General features: G+C 43.0%; 1 protein-coding gene across 1 annotated transcript in view; it reads left to right on the forward strand.

The window, feature by feature from the left end:
* The window catches only part of SRGAP1 (SLIT-ROBO Rho GTPase activating protein 1), a 117,737-nt gene that overhangs the window by 57,975 nt on the left and 41,954 nt on the right, over positions 1–17,808 (forward strand). Inside the window, exons 2-4 of the mRNA XM_035128372.3 lie at positions 6,654–6,849; positions 8,987–9,149; positions 16,627–16,689. Coding sequence (XP_034984263.1) covers positions 6,654–6,849; positions 8,987–9,149; positions 16,627–16,689 — 422 coding nt within the window. The remainder of the gene's footprint in view (positions 1–6,653; positions 6,850–8,986; positions 9,150–16,626; positions 16,690–17,808) is intronic.

Below are 17,808 nucleotides of genomic sequence, written 5' to 3' on the forward strand. Positions count from 1 at the left end.
CGTGTCCGCTTCTCTGGAGCAGCAGAAAACAACCTTTCACCCTCCTCTATATGACATCCTTTTATATATTTGAACATGGCTATCATATCACCCCTTAACCTTCTCTTCTCCAGGCTAAACATACCCAGCTCCCTAAGCCGTTCCTCATAAGGCGTTGTTTCCAGGCCTTTGACCATTTTGGTTGCCCTCCTCTGGACACGTTCCAGCTTGTCAGTATCCTTCTTGAACTGTGGTGGCCAGAACTGGACACAGTACTCCAGGTGAGGTCTGACCAGAGCAGAATACAGTGGTACTATTACTTCCCTTGATCTAGATTCTATACTCCTATTGATGCAGCCCAGAATTGCATTGGCTTTTTTAGCTGCTGCATCACACTGTTGACTCATGTCAAGTTTGTGGTCTACCAGGACTCCTAGATCCTTTTCACATGTACTGCTCTCAAGCCAGGTGTCTCTGGGTACAGGCAGCCAAATGACTATCAGCTGTAATTATGAATAGCCAAGAACAAAAAAACACCCAGAGGTTCCTGCAACTACATGGATCATTTTGGCACTCCTAATATACCTTAGTGAGTAGCATCTTAATATAGTCTAGGGAACCGTTTTGGATTTTGCGTGCCAGGATCCTGTTGGTTTTGTGGGATACAAGATCCATATTTAATTCAGAAGAGTTAGTTGCATTTGTCTGCAGCAACAAAAATAAAAGTAGTTCTGTGGACCTTCAGTGACTGACTGGTTTACTTTGGCAAGTCCTTTCATAGGCCACAGTTGACGCTACATAATAGATGCATGAAATGGGTTGAGAAGATAAGTATGTGTATGGTGGTACAGTATATATAACTCAACCTCATATTTCAGCACACACCTGGTAGCCCAAGGCGACAAGAAACTGCATGCAGGTGAGTGAGTGAGCTGGCAGAGGAGGGATGGATCACTCTGTTCCGCCTCTGGGCACAGCATAGAAACCAAGTGGGCTAGCAGAGGAGGGAAGCCCTCTCCATGCCCAGAATAGAAATGCAAGGAGCTGCTGCATTGAGCAATGAAGTTGTCCATTCCTTCTTTTGCAGCCTCCAGCAGGACGATACTTCTTCCTCCTGCGCTGCCCTTTTTTCTTTTTTGCAGGCTAATAACTTTTGTGTCCTCCTCCTCCTCCTCCTCCTCCTTCTTTTGCGATCACTCTTAGCCGAGTAAGATTGTCTTCCATAAACACGGTTTTAACAATGAGTCCGTAAGTGACTGTAGAAGCCAATTCTGGATCCACACGTCCTTCCACAGTGGGGACATTGGTTTCCGGGCGGGAGTTGATCACAGTGTGGATTTGCCAAGCGTGCCTTTCTCTTAGCACGTTTCTCCCTTGCGTCCTGAGTTCAAGTGTCTTCAAAACCCATGACACCTTTGGTAAAGGCTGTTCTCCAACTGGAGCGCTCACAGGCCAGTGTTTCCCAGTTGTCAGTGTTTATACTACATTTTTAAAAGATTTGCCTTGAGACAGTCTTTAAACCTCTTTTGTTGACCACCAGCATTATGCTTTCCATTTTTAAGTTTGGAATAGAGTAGTTGCTTTGGAAGACGATCATCAGGCATCCGCACAACATGACTTTATTAGGACAATGTAAATATGGGTTGAAAACCAAGTTATCAAAAAGATAACTTTATCAGAAAGTTATCAGAAAGATAATGTAGCAGTCTTTGTTTCAGGAGTACTAAGCACAGTAGGAGTACCACATTCAGCTGAGAAACTTTTTGAAGCAAGAAAGCCACCAATAATTCTTATGCAGCCCCTCAGAAATGGTGTCAGACTTGTTAGTGCTTACAGGCCCTGAGGTTTCCTGGACCATTTATCATAAAAGCAAATTTGATGGTTGCTGGATCCAAATCCAGGACAAGAATTTGAATCTTTGCCACCAGGTGAAGTTGCGGCCTGAAGATGTAGGCCACAACAGTCCTAGAGACAAAGTAAGTCTTCAAAGTAAGTCTTCAAACAACCAATACCAGCAGGAAAGTGGTTCAGCCTCCCCCAAACTGGTGTCTTCTAGATGTTTAGGAGCTAACAATCTGGTGCTAAAACTATCTGGAGGGCACCAAGTTGGCAAACTCCATGCCTAGAATATTCCATGCCTAGTTTGTGTGCTGACTGCTTTCAGACCATCAAACATGATAACTATCTTTGCCTCAGAATTATCGAGTCTGATTGACTTTCAGCAATCCCTATTCCATATGTATAATTCATTGCAGGACTGAAGCCACTTGTATTTAAATAGACGTGTAAGCTAATATTCAGCTAATATGTTTTAGTTTTTGCCACCACATGAGACAATCTGGCAAATGAATGTGACAGAATTTAATACACACACACACACATTAGCATACACACAAAAACTAACCATGCATTTCTGTTCATGTTTACTCAGAAGTGATGCCCATTGTGTTCAGTGTCACTCCCAGATAAGTGTCTGTAAGCATGTACCGTGTTTCTCACATTATAAAACACCCCTACAAAATAAGGCATGGCAGGATTTTTCTGAGGTGGCAAAATATAAGGCATACCTCGAAAATAAGCCATACCGCAGGTCTGTGGCAAAGAAGAGGAAAAGGAAGGGGGCTGCTCGGAACCGCCTGCTGCTGCTGCGTTAACCCCCGGGACCCGGCTGCAGGCTTTGCGCGCGGCGCGCAAAGCCCCGGGACCCGGATGCAGGCTTTGCGCACGCTGCGCCAAGCCCCGGGACCCGGATGCAGCCTTTGCGTGCGCCGGGCGAAGCCTCGGGACCCAGATGCAGCCTTTGCGCGCGCCAAGCCAAGCCCCGAGACCCGGCTGCAGGCTTTGCGCGCGCCGCGCCAAGCCCCGGGACCCGGATACAGCCTTTGCGCGCGCCGCGCCAAGCCCCACTCGCAGACAGGCAGGCGCGCGAACGAACGAGGGAGGTGTGGAAATGGCCAGGAGAGGTTTCCCACCCACCCCTCCTCCTCCCTCGGCCTTCACATACGATAGCTGGGCAGCCAGTCACCGGCTCTAACTACGGTATGGACTTTTTACCTCAGGCGGGGAAATGGGGTGGGGGTCGGTTGGCGGCGAGGGAGGGGCGGAAGGAATCTGAGGGGTTGCATGCTGACGCGCATCTTGCCCCCGCCGCGCAAAGCGGGCTGAGGATGCGCGCCCGGCTGAGGCGCAGGCATGGGGGGGGGAGAGCAGCAAACGTTTCCTCAGGCAATCCGAAATAGACTCCCTTGCCTGCCTGCCTGACTCAATCAACTCAGCAAAACCACCTCCGCTCCCCAGCTCACTGCCCGGTGTGGGAGCGAGAGGACACACACTCGCGACAGGACACGCAAAACGCGATAGCGGGGGGAGCTACTGCACTACCCATGTACCGTAATAAAAATAAGACATCCCTTGAAAATAAGCCATGGTGTGTTTTTTTTGAAGAAAAAATAAATATAAGACATGTCTTATAATATGAGAAACACGGTACTGTATAGGGTTGCAGCGTAAATATTAAGGTCCTAGAGGCAGAATGTGTGTCAGGCTAGACTGGACTGAGCTTGCATGTACATTGAATGAGCGAGCACGCTTTACTGCTGCTTACCAGATGTCAAATGACTCTGCTTTTACAAAATCTTTTGACAGATCCGTTGGGGTATCACATTAAAAGGAGATCCAGGTGCATCACACAGCTCTTGGACAGCGCCTAGTCATACGCCCCAAAGATGATAATTTCTATGTAAGCAATCACTCACAGCAAGTTGCTGTTGCTTTCAGGCTCTTAGAGGGTAGGAATACTCCTAGGATTTTGTTTTGCTGGTAAGTGGACTGGTTGATGGGAATACAGTCGTCTTGGTGGAGTTAAACATAATTCTGGGTCCGCAAAATCCCCATAGTAATTAGCAGTAATTTGGTGTTTACCGTTAGTAATGACAGGGCTCTATAGTTTGCTTTTTGTTGTGTCAGCATTTAAAGAAAAACAGGTTGTCAGACCCCACCCAGTTCCCCAAAAGTCATGCTATTTCAGCTGGTATATGTTTTTGTAAGCTAGCTTAACATTCTGCGACCATTTCGATTATTTATTTTTATTTGATTACATTTATACTCCATCTTCCCTGCAAGGACCTGAAGGTAGCATGCAGTACGTGGCATGGTTATTTCCTTCCTCATTTTATCCTCACAACAACCCTGTGAGGTAGGTTAGGCGGAGAGACGGTGAGTGGTCTTCAACCAATTTTACTCAAGAGTAATTAATGCGCATGGCTAAGTTAGCTCTGTTAAATTCAGTAGGTCTAAGTAAAACTTAGTTGACTGCCACCCGGTGTACTTCATGGCAGAAAGGGGATTTTTGGACACTGGTCTCCCAGTTCCTAGTGCAATAGGGAATTTAAGAGAAGAGCAACCAAGGGAATGCTGTAATACTCCCACAGGAATGTCTTTCTCCAGGTGCACTGCAGGTTATAAACAATGCTTTCAGCACCTGCTGAGCAACCAGTCTGCTCAAACAACCTAAAACGAGAGTGCTGAAGGAGCTGCCTGAGCGAAATTCTGACAAGACTTAAGATTCAGAAAGCCAAAGATAAATCAGAACAATAAGGAGACACGGGAGACTCGCAAGACAGGCATGCAGTGTTGAAAGCTGAGAGTAGGCAGAAGTATCAAGGGCAGGTGCCAAGCTAGGGATAAGCAGGGGAGGAGCTGGATCTGTTTCTGCGCACGCTGTTGATTAATACATTAATGAGTGTTACCCTGTGTTTCATCACTAAGTGACTTACAGCTGAATTGTGTCAGCTGCCTCCGCAGAGAAATATTGTGCTTCAGGTGTTGGCAGGTGATATGGCAAAGTTCTCTAGACTTTGGAACTACGAGCTGCTTTGCTCCTGAAAGTGTGACTGCTTGGTGCCTCGGTGTTTCAGTCATTGCAACATGCACATCTCAATTCACTCTAATCCCAGTTCACTCACTCTAAGGTCCAACTCCGAGGGCCTTCTGGCGGTTCCCACACCGCGAGAAGTGAGGTTACAGGGAACCAGGCACAGGGCCTTCTCGGTAGTGGTGCCCGCCCTGTGGATATCAAGCAAATAAACAACTATCTGACTTTTAGAAGACATCTGAAGGCAGCCCTGTTTAGGGAAGTTTTTAATGTTTGTTGTTTTATCATGTTTTTAATATTCTGTTGAGAGCCACCCAGAGTGGCTGGGGAAACCCAGCCAGATGGACGGGGTATGTATGTATGTATGTATGTATGTATGTATGTATGTATGTATTATTCATGGCTGCTGGACAGCTGGGCAGTTAAGGTTGAACCAATGAGGCCAGTATCCACTGGAGCTTTAGCTTAGAATTTCTCCTCTACCCTGATGGGTGTTTCATTTGTGTTTGAAAAGAAATGAAAAAATAAAACGTTTTATGCCAACAGCATTCCAAATGGTTTAATTTTAGGTGGTCTCATGTAATCAAAGACATACTTCGCACTCGGTTGCTACAGAAATACGAGTGCTAAATAAAGGTTCCCAGATGCTAATGTGTGTTTGTGTGCCAGATTGCAGGATGAAACTGTAGTGGGAAATGCAAAGCACGTGTTTGTTTTTCCTCCTTTCCTGTCTGCACAAAGGGGATAAATCCATCAAGTTCTCCTACTATATGTATTTCATGCACTTCCAGGCCAAAATAGATTGGAGCTGCCACCCGCTTCTTGTCTTGCTTCTCTTGCTTCCTTGTACATAATTACAAACAGCATGTGACATTCATTGCAGTATGCATTCCTCTGCCCTCCTCTGCAAATGATATGAGGAAAGGAAACATGCAGTGCAATGGCATGTCACATGTTGTTTGTGTTAGATGTGATACGGAAGTGAGGGAGAAGAGATGTGGAGCAGCATTATTAGATCTGTGTCTCTTAAAACATCTAGTTTGCACTTCTTGAGTACCAACCCATTTTTCTTAAGACCATAAGCCACTCACCGTTTGTTTATTATTATTTTAAGCTAGCCTTTTTTCCATGATGGGACTCAAAAGGTGTAGCTCAAAAGCACTAAAAACTACATAAAGACAGAATCTGAAATTTCCTTTGAAAGCTGACAACGAAAAAATAATAACATCAAAAGGAAGAGATTTCCAGACCTATTAAAACATGAATAAAGCTTGAGAATTGAACTCTCTTGAAACCATTCTAGAATGAAACCAGTCCTGTCTCCTGTGGGATAAAAATAAGAGTAAGCTCAACAAAATCCTCTCCACAAATTGGGAGAACAAATTCTACTCTTCATAGCCACCAAACAAACGTCATTGGCTATGCTACTCAAAACAGGACTTTTGGGGGTGACCAGAACACACAAGGGAATTTATGTTCATTTAGAAGATGTTCCTTAAAGTTTAAAACCAGCACTTTTAATCATGCCTGGGAACTAACTGGGAACCAGTGAGGTCTTTCTAACACAGATGCAACATGTTTCCTATGACCAGCCCCAGTTAACTTTTTTGTTGTTGTTGTTGCCATATTCTGGACAGGCTGAATGTGCTAGCATATTATAATGTGATTCTTGCTCAATGGTGTAATAGTACAGTATGGTAAAAGTATAATGCAATGCCTTCATGGTTTTATAAAATATTATTTGCAGGGAAGGTTGTTGCATTTATACTTAATTTGTCACCCTTTGTGTGTTTCTTTCCAGAGATCCGAGCTCAGCTAATAGAACAACAGAAATGTCTGGAGCAGCAGACGGAGATGAGGGTGCAACTTCTTCAAGACTTGCAAGATTTCTTTCGCAAAAAAGCGGAAATAGAGACTGAATATTCTCGCAATTTAGAAAAATTAGCAGAAAGATTCATGGCGAAAACAAGAAGTACTAAGGACCATCAACAATACAAGTGAGCCAAGAAACCTTATACACTCAATAGCCCAGTTCAGATATTGTAATCTTAGTCTGATAAGCCATAGTTCATTGGAGTGGGAACGAGCTATGTGCCTGCCCACCTGGCTTTGGCAAATATATCCTGGTTTCCTAAAAAATCAGTTTCCTATGACGGCATAGAATTGTAGAGTTGGAAGGGACCCAGAGGATCCTCTAGTCCAGCCCCTTGCAATGCAGGAATCATAACTAAATAATCTCTGACAGATGGCCATCTAACCTCTCTTTAAAAACCTTCAGTGAAGGAGAGGCCACCGCTATCTGAGGTAGTTGTTTGTTCTGTTACCGAACAGCTCTTGCTGTCAGAAAGTTCTTCCTAATGTTTAGCTGGAATCTCCAAATGAGGAAACTGTTTTAAGGGCTCCTTCCAATGTGAAACGAAGACTGTATTCTGGTTACATATCCTTGTTTGGAGGGAGACTTTAAACAAGTGTTACAGGAAACTGGTTAAAGAAACCAAAATCTATTGGGTAAAACCAGGCAGGCAAGGAGGAAGTGTGCAGGCATGTGACTTATGCCTAGTCCAATTGGATCAAGACCACGATATTTCAACGTAGTTAAAGTGCTTTTTTCTTAAAATGAAATTGCTTGGGGATCAGAGTGGTTGTTTTTTGCTGGCGGGAGGCGTCAGTTTTATATAGTATTAAAAACAGCAGTATGCATTCATTTGTATTCTGATTTGGTTGGTCCTCCTGATAACTCTGGGAGTTATCTGTGATTTTCATTTGGGAGAAGGAGATATGAGATAGACAGATAGAGACTGATGCCGTTCCATGAGTTTATGATTACTAAATAATGATCCAAACACGAATCCCAAAGGTTTCTGTCAGCCAAATCCACCCAACCATCTCTTGCACTAAGCTGGGCAAGGGAGTAGATTGGGCAGCTCAGCTGAGTAAAACAGCTGACTACCACCAATACGGTAATGCAAACATCCACTTCATCACACACATCTTTCCACTATCAAACAAGTGGGCAGGGCAGGAGTGCCATCAGCAGGATGCCTGACAGCAATAGTCAGCAGAAGGTTCTGAAACGGGGTGTTTCATAGGTGGGGCTGATCTGGTCGGCTCTCAAGTTAATCACGCTGCCATTATTCAGTGGCATGATGGCCGATCTGGGTCTGATCACTGCACCAGCTCAAGGCTGGCGCAGCTATGTTACTGCTTCCACTTCTGCAAATGTAGCAGTGGCCCTGCCACTCTCATAAAGCCCTGGCAGGGGTCATGGGTTTAAGTTTAGATTGCATCCTAAACACCATCTAATTGACTGTGCTAACTGTATCTTCATCCTAAACACCATCTAATTGACTGTGCTAGCTGTATCTGCTGGCTATAATTTAAGTAGTACACAAATTTACAACATTTCCATTAACCAAAGCACTATTTCTGCAGTAATTCTATAACCAGGTTGTTGGGAAGTAGTATAGTGGATGGGACCATTATTTCCCTCCATGAAATCAGAGTGTAGAAAGCAGAAGCGTGAAACAATCGTGTGTCTTTTTGTGCTCCTTTTCATATAATCCAAAGTATATATTAGTCTTTCCACCTGATGTGACCTGCTTTCCACAAAGGAGTGTGGTGACATCCTGTCCCCGAGATATGTCCTTGTTTCCAGTTACACACTACAATGTTCAACTGGAAGCATCGTGCTTTGTTGTTTGGTGACTTCCTGCATGAATATGAATGATGCTGGCAAATGGAGAGTTTCATTTAAATGATTATATCTTTAAAAATGCATTCTTTTGTTTTATTACTAATGTAATAGACAACCCCTATCAAGTAAATCTGAGGTTCTTAACATATCCTGGTTGAGGACAACCATGAAAGATTAGAATCTCCACCACCCTTAAATATGCATTGTAATAATCCCTTTTGCAATCCTGCAGTCGCCCTGATGTTCACTGTCAGTGGTTGCTTAAAGAGTGTTACGAAATTATTGCTGCATTAATACAATTCAAATTATTAATACAATTCTGGATATGTTTCCCTAAGTTACCCATTCCTTAAAGTACTTATACAGATAAATTGTTGTGGTCATGTTCTTATTGATACTGGTCATAAATACAAATGATGTAAAATATCTGTACTCAACAGGAAAGACCAGAATCTGCTGTCTCCAGTAAATTGCTGGTATTTACTCCTCAACCAAGTGAGACGGGAAAGCAGAGATCATGCAACCTTGAGTGATATCTACCTGAACAACGTCATCATGCGATTTATGCAGATAAGTGAAGATTCCACAAGGATGTTCAAGAAGGTACTGTATTTTGATCACTCAGGTTCCATCTTGAAATCATAGAATTTTTAAAGTTGGAAGGGAACCCAAGGATCATCCAGTCCAACCCCCTGCAATGCAGGAATATGCAGCTGCCCCATTGAATCTGCAACCTTGGTGCTGTCAGCACCAGGCTGTAGCCAACTGAGCTATCCAGGTAGTCTGTGAGAGCAATCCTGGCCCCTAGATCCCAGCTGGAGGGAATCAGCATGGGGTGAGTAGCTGGGTGCATCTACTCTAGAGGCCAGATTTACACCCATGGAAAGAAAGCTCCACAGGCACAGGTCTACTGCTATTAGTTTATCCAAACCTCCTTCGTTCCCTGCAAAGCCCAGCCTGAAGCTACCATAATTTTTAAAAATCCCACTGCAAAAAGATATGCAGAACTTACTGTCTAAAAAAATAAATGTGTGGCTGGTGATAGCTGACAGGGCTTAGGAAACCATTCACTACTTCACTCTCCCCCCCCCCAAGTTAAGAGTGCTGTGCCATAAAGCAATTCTATACATGTTTTCTCAGAAGTAAGCCCTTCTGAGTTGAGTGAGACTTAATCCTAGGTAAACATGTGTGCCATTGGAGCCTAAAAGACATGATTTTTTTAATGAATACTGTGCAGGAGGATGTAATATCTTTCATTAGGATATTACTATCTCGCTCACAGCATTTCTTACTGTAAATGTAGACCATAAAGTGCTTTTCATGATAAAGGTTTTTCTTAAATACAGGAAGGGTTAAAAATAAGCCCTACACATTGTTATTAAGAGACGTATTTGTTGTCTTCACAATAGGGAAGTTCATAGGTTCAACCTCCCAAAGTAGAATAATACTCTATTCTTCTTAAACTACTTGAGATTCCATTTGTAGAGAATTGAGAAAAAACTGGTTGAAGCAAGAAACCTCCATGCTCCATGCCAGCTTATCGGCTGGGGCAACCCAGTCAGATGTGCGAGGTACAAATAATAAATTATTACTATTACAACAACAACAACAACAACAACAAACTTCAGCTGCTCTTTATTGTCCAGATGACAATATATTAAACTATTATGGGTTTTCTACAGTCTGTATACGTTGTCCTCCGGGCCAGACCAGATGTGCTTATAGTTGGTAAATACGCATTTTCTTATTGGATTACAAAATGGGTTGAGGGTGTGTGTGTCCATTTTTCACTAAATGGACCATGTGGTGAATGGGTGTGAACCGTCTTTTATATCCACATAATCTTGCTGCTTGAAGATGTACCCCCTCCCTCATTGCCGAGAGCCACTTGTCTGAATACTTGTCTGAAAAGAGGGATAAAAATATAATAAAATTATGTGGCAGAGTGAAATGCCTGAGGCAAAGAGAATGAATTGCTCTAAAATGGGGATCTTCAGTTCTGTGCTCCATTGCAGCTGCACAACATAGTGACGTACGGCACTCTTCTTTGTATTCCAAAGAAAGAAAAAGAAGAAGAAACATATGTGCCCAGCCTCTCTGAATTGGGGCATTTTATTTTATTTCTGTGTTATAATTAGGAGATATGGTAGTTAGCTATTAATTGTGTTTATTGCAAAGCTTGCAGCAAGGTCAGAGGAACCTCTGTTCGCCATATCACAAGCTTAGATGCCTTCCAGCATGTTGCCGTTTATATTATTCTGTTTTCTCTGCAAACCAAAGAAGTATTTTTAGATGATGGCATGTCCATCAGCCATACAACTATAACCTAGTTTTTGAAGATATTTTTGGCTTTCCATTTTTATACAGAAGAGATGGCAGAACAAGCACTGATTGGGCATTTCCAGTGGGCTTTCCAGCTGTCAGAAGATCAGCCTTTTTAAAAATCCACCCTGCTTCTCCCTTCAGCTACATGTAAATTACCCCATAGCTGAAAGTCAGACTTACATTGCATGCACCATCTGTCTGTACTCTACATTTCTTGCCTTCCTGATTACGGTTTCCTAACAGCATTTAGAATATGTAATCCAATGCAAAATAATATTTACATGTCAAGGGCTGCAGTACTATGCATTAAACATCAGGGCACTCGGTGGGATTTACTTCTGAGTAAGCATACATAGGATTGTGGTATAAATCAGACAAAAAGTTACATTGCAGAATAGCTTTTAGTTCACACTTAATTTTCCTGTTAAGGCATCTAATGGTGTTCCTTGGCATGGAAGATAAAACAGCTATATAATCACTTCACATTTAATTTAATTAGAATTAGCTCTCCTTTCAATTAAGATGTTTACCACAGTTGCACTATTAATTCTATGTCAGTGGTAAACATTTCTCTCTTTTTTAAAGGATTAATTAGATTAAACCTGTCTCTACTCTCTGATTAGGATCAGGGGGAAGAGACGTAACAGTGGCTATTGGATCCAGTTAGCTGGAAACACTGGCCTTTGTTTTTCATCATGAATGCCAAGTAGGTATTTGTGAATGCTTTTTAGGCCATCTAAAAGTCAATAAAACTTTTTTAAAAAAACAAGACACCACAATTTCTCCTTCAGCTTTTAGGTCATGTGCAAGCTCAAGAAGATCTTAACTCAAAGGCAGTGTTACAGTGCAATGCGTGTGATCTTTTGAATCTATGCTGTGGTGTTTGAGATTGCTGGGCCCAGGAACTTGATTTCATTGGGTAGAATTGAAATACACCTGCAAAAAGAAAAGCAGAGAAGGAAAGGGGTAGATGATGCTCAGAGTTTTGGAACAGTATGTAAAACTGTCTTGTCAGCAGTGCACAGGATCGGTGTGAAGCTTTTGATATGCCAAGCTTAAAGATAGTCAGGTGTATTCAGAGGGCTTGTATCCGTCCTGAAGATGTATTGAATACCCAGGAATAGCTTTTACTGTTTAGGTCATAGTGGCCTAGAAATCCACTATGTGTAGTCCTTTTTTCACTGCCACGGACAAGAGAAAGGCTTCCAGTATTAGGCACCTGGATTCCCTGATTTCCCATTTTGCTGTACTAGTGCCTTTGAATTGAAGTGACTCTCCAGAGATTAGATATACTCAGCAACAGCTAGTGAATTGAGGGGCACAATATGGTCTTAGCTGAAGGAGCGTCTCCACCCCCATTGTTCTGCCCGGACACTGAGGTCCAGCGCCGAGCGCCTTCTGGCGGTTCCCTCGCTACAAGAAGCTAAGTTACAGGGAACCAGGCAGAGGGCCTTCTCGGTAGTGGCACCCACCCTGTGGAACGCCCTCCCACCAGAGGTCAAAGAGAACAACAATTACCACACCTTTAGAAGGCATCTTAAGGCAGCCCTGTTTAGGGAAGCTTTTAATGTTTGGTGGATTTCTGTATTTTAATGTTTTGTTGGAAGCCACCCAGAGTGGCTGGGTGAACCCAGCCAGATGGACGGGGTATAATATTATTATTATTATACCACTTGCTTTGCTCACTGAGGGTGATCAGGGTGTTGGAAGACACTGGGAGTGGGTCACTGTGCAGGTGGCGTGGCTGCTGCCTTGTGCCCTCGTTCCAAAGAGGCAGGGAGGAGGCAGAGTTTCAGAAAGGTGCACATAAACATTACTTTGCATCTCGGGCTTCCTCTCTTCTCACATCCAAGCTGGGGGCAGCCATTTCATCAGACTACTTTTGTGGGAGGTATGCGAAGCAGGGCTCCCTCCGTCAGATTTGCTGAAAGACCATCTCCATCAGGCTCCACCCATCCCTGGAATGTGCCAGCTGGCCATTCTAGTATTATAATGACAGAAGATCTTAGATTGCAACCTCACTTGCCTGCTGAATTTTTATAGGACTTACTTCTGAGTAGACGTGATTAAGTAGCAATGTCATTCCACTTAATTTACCAAGTATCAGTTTGCACTCAAACTCCTCAGTGCATTAATAAACGAAGCCAGTTACTGTTTTGACAGGAAATGTGTATTTTTTAATTACTAGATATTTTAAAAAGAAATACATTATTAAGACAGACTAATGAAATAGTGTAAACTCTGGGAAAATTAATTAGGAAGAATATAGTGGCCTTAATTTAATACAAGAAGATTGGTTTAATCTGCTTCAATGAAGTTTTAATAAGAGTCATCTCTGTTAAATCCTTAAATGTATTCATTAGTGAAATTACCAATACAAGTAGGCATATATCAGCAAGTTTTTTTCTTTCTTTCTTTCTAAAAACACACTGAATACCTCAGAGTCTTGTCACATATTTGTCAAAGGAAAACAGTCATTTCCTCACACGGATACATCCTGCAGGGAGCTGCAGCCAACAGCCCTATGGACTATGGCACACCAATAAAATATAACACCAAATCCTACAATTTCAGCACAAATGTACGTCATCATAGTTCCTACAAGTATGTATTCGTCTACTAAGCACTTTTTCTGGTGTTTGAACTATTTTGATCAGCAGACTTTTGGTGGCCTTGAACAAAAATGTCAGAGAGCTGGGTGTTCTCCACATATATGCAATGGAAACTAATTAATAATTGGATACTGCCCATTTCTGTTTTTTAAAAAAACAGGACCAAGTTTAATGTAAAATCAATTGGCTGGCCTGTGAGAAGTACTAAAAGGTATAGGTGCATGTTTCTGGGGTACAGGTACAAAATCGCAAAGTTAAGGCAAGAAGTAATGAAAGCTTTAAAAAATAAGAGAGAGAATTATACTGAAAGTCAGGATAATGCAGAAGGGTTCTTTTGGCCTCTCTTTGTATGCTTTGGCATTGGTTTCAAGCCAGGCTTCTCGGCAGCCTTTCTAACCTTTGTACATGCTGCAAGTCTGCAAATAGAGAAACCCACACAATCAAATATGTAATCATTAATTTGATTGCACATGCAAATGAGAATTGCTTGTTTCCAAAAGATTAAGTGGAGATAATGAGAGTGAGAAATTGTTTAATTCTTCTATAAGGTGACATCTGGGTCTCCAATTAATAGCACAAAAAATGTAGCGTTTGTAAGTTAGACCCTGCTAGTCCCTCCATGTTGAATTGACTTAAAACTGCCAGTACAGATGGAAAAGCAGTTTTATGCGGTGTGGTGAAGGGGCACAGCAACAAGACTAGAGAGTGTGAGAGGATTGTAAAGCAGCTAATTTCTAAGATCATGGAGAGCCAGGTTTAGGAACAATGTTGAAGAGTGGTGTATTTTCAGGCCGCAGCAGAGTGTCCTAGGAGATTTAAATGCCCTTCCACTCATTCCAGGACACTCTCAGAACACTCTGCTGCTGACCTGAAAGTCAGCATTCTTTGGTGAAAGAACATAAACACTTTGTCCAACTTGCTAAACTAGAAGTCATCAGCAAGTTTATTTAAAATTTCAGGCATTTGCCTGCACACACAAATGCTCTGTGTGCAGACAGGGGCAGGATTGCACATGAAGTAAGCCTCTCTCCCAACATTTGCCTTCACCTGAATGCAGGTAGACTCCCCTGTGTGCTCGGGGACCTGGCTTTATTTGTGTTTTCCAGCAGATGCAAATAGCAGCTGCCTGTAGATGTTCCTTGAGCAACACAGAGACGATGGGGAGTATGCTTTGCACAGGGTTGTTGGGGGTGGTGCGTTCATATGTGCCCCAGCTGCCACCCACATGTCAAAAACCCCGTATGCAAGGCTGCACATGTTTATTATAAATAGCATTATGTTCTTGAAAGCGTTACATGTATTGCTTTAGGCCTTAATATGAAGATGGGACGCAGGTGGCGCTGTGGTCTAAACCACTGAGCTCCTTGGGCTTGCCGATCAGAAGGTCGGCGGTTCAAATCCCCGCGACGGGTGAGCTCCCGTTGCTCTGTCCCAGCTCTTGCCAACCTAACAGTTCGAAAGCACACCAGTGCAAGTAGATAAATAGGTACTGCTGTGGCGGGAAGGTAAATGACGTTTCTGTGCGCTCTGGTTTCTGTTCACGGTGTTCCGTTGTGCCAGAAGCAGTTTAGTCATGTTGGCCACATGACCCGGAAAGCTGTTTGTGGACAAACACTGGCTCTCTTGGCCTGAAAGTGAGATGAGCGCCACAACCCCATAGTCACCTTTGACTGGACTTAACCGTCCAGGGGTCCTTTACCTTTTATCTTAATATGAAGATGGTTAGAAAGTAGACCAGGGTCCACTAGTGGAGCGCTGGACAGTTTCTAGTTGACTACACAAAGCTGAGAGTCTTGTTAAAGATGCCAGGCTTGGTAGGCCTTGGTCTGGTCCATCAGGGTATCCCTGTGTTCTTGGGCAATCGTGGCTTCCCACGATCACACAACACAGAATGGTTAATTCTTACTGTTAAGAGATCCCAAGGCTGATGGAGCACAAGCAGCCTAAGTTTTGACTTTATTTTAAGTAGCTCACACAAAACTGCAGTGAGCCCACTACCGTCTTAGTAGATAGCGTGTGAGTTCCATTGGCTAACATTTAGTACCACTCAGGTTTGATAAAGATAAAAGCAGGTTTGAATATAAAATGGCATCACCTGTGAATCTGTTAGATGCACGATCATTATGTCTAATACAGCGTATTTTTCATTTCCAAAAGGCTTATTGCATCCTGAACTTAACCCTTCAGTTTGGCCCCAGTCTTCTAATTATGCTGTTCAGCTGTGTGAGAGCATTTTTTCCTCCAGCTGTTGTCTGCCAATGCATCACTGAATCATTAATATTTGGAATACTGAATTGCTGTCAGGAGAAAATGCCAAGCTCTCCACTGCACAACCCTTCAGATAATATGAGTGAGTGGTATAAAAAGGCACAAGAGCAAATTTTGGTTGGGTTTGAAGTATGGCTGCACCCAGTGCTTTTTTTATAGAAAGGTGTCGGTACTCACAGCGAAGTAAGTGCCACACTTGAGTAACCCCTGGGGGGGGGGAAGCACTGCCTGTACCACATTTTCATTCTGAAACATTTTCAAATTTGAACATTTTTGTGTGTGGGGGGGCAGCATCTTCTCCCTTGCTATGACTGTTTGCAACTCTTCTCAGCTACTGATTCCTCTCTGGGTTGCTACTTCAGTAACGCCCCCCCCCCCAGGGTTCCTGGTTCCCCTGAGCGATTGCAGCCTTTTTAGAGATTGCTTAGAGATGTGATGATATCACAGTGCCACATAGGCAATCAGGTTTAGCCTACAGGGTGATGCCACCAGGGGCCAAACAAAGCCTCAATGCCTTCACTCTGAATCAGCTTCAGGAAAAAGAAACGCAGGCCATTGTTGAGCCAGTGCTGCCAAGACTGTGCTGTTTTGCAGGGGTGTATGCAGTAGATTTATTTGCTGCAGAGTAGCAAAATGAAGACTATTGGCTCAGTTGTCTTTCTAGCCGTTGTGTATTCTCTTCCCTTACACCTGCCTGAAGAACAACTTCGCTCCTTTTCTCAAGGAGGCATAAAAAGCTTGTGTTTGTGTGTGTGTGTGTAGGCTCAAATTTTGTTCCCTGCAAAACTTCAGTAAAAAAAAAAGTACCTCCCCAACCCTCTTGATTCGGTTCTAGTTATAAGTGATTCTTCCTAATAATTTATTTTTAATTACAGAGCAAAGAGATTGCATTCCAGCTTCATGAGGATTTAATGAGGGTTCTTAATGAGCTTTATACGGTAAGCATATTGATTTGGCTTTGCTTGAAAGAATTGTTCATCGAAAAGTCCATTTTAACATGTTTGAATGTTTTTAATTGAGCTGACACGTTGTAGAAGAATACGGTGTGTTTCATTTGGTGACATCTTGACAGATAAGGCTCTTGAGGTGGTCTCAGAAGAGACATTCTTATGAAGGTCTAATCATCTTCAAGACTCGCTGTTCCTTTGAAACCTGCCATATGCTTAACTGGACTTTGGATGGTGTCTTTGAGTTCCCTAGGTATGCTTAGTGCACTTAGGTGGTTCGTTGTAATTTCACCTTTCCAGCAATGTCATGAACCATGGTTTCGAAGTGCTCCTGGACTTAACCTCGCGTCTCCTCCCACTTGAAACAGTGCTATGTCAGTCGGAGCTTTTCACTGACATACACGGATGCATAATATGGTTGCCTCAGTCCTCCTTGCATGGGGTCAGATTCCTTTATTGCCCTCACCTCAGTTACTACTCTTGAAAGGGGGCTTTTTGATATGAAGAGCTAAGTTAAGCCTCTGAGGTTGGTATACTCTTGCTCACTGCCTTCTAATTATTGTATGTCCTAATCACATGGGGGGGGGGGAAACAGAGCATTTTACGGTAAATATAGTACATGAATCTATATGAAAATTCTGAGCAAAACGCGTGTTCAACAAATGAAAATAAAATAAAATGCATGCCATTGTTGGAGGTGCTGCTTCACTTGTGGTCTCATAGATGCTCGTCCTAAGCCTTGCTCACCCCAGACTTAGGAAGCTACCTTATACAGAGTCAGACCTTTATTGGGCCCATTTAGCTCAGGATTGTCTACCCTGCCTGGCCATGGCTTTCCAGGTTCTCTGGAGATGCTGAGTTTGAAGCCGGGGCCATCTGCATGCAAGGCAGGAGCTCTACCTCTGAGCTATGGGCCATCCTATGTCTCATAACTATCCCCCCCTCCTTAAATAGTTCAAAAGAAAAGTTGTAAACAGTTTATAAATAAAATTGTGTTATTTCGACAGGAAAAGATAATTTAATGTTTTGTTCCATAAAGCATATTATTATACTACAGCATATTATACCTCTACATATGAATTTAATGCGTTCCAAACACACATCCGTAAG

The sequence above is a fragment of the Zootoca vivipara genome, chromosome 9, assembly GCF_965207765.1.
Source record: "Zootoca vivipara chromosome 9, rZooViv2.hap1.1, whole genome shotgun sequence".
NCBI lineage: Eukaryota > Metazoa > Chordata > Lepidosauria > Squamata > Lacertidae > Zootoca > Zootoca vivipara.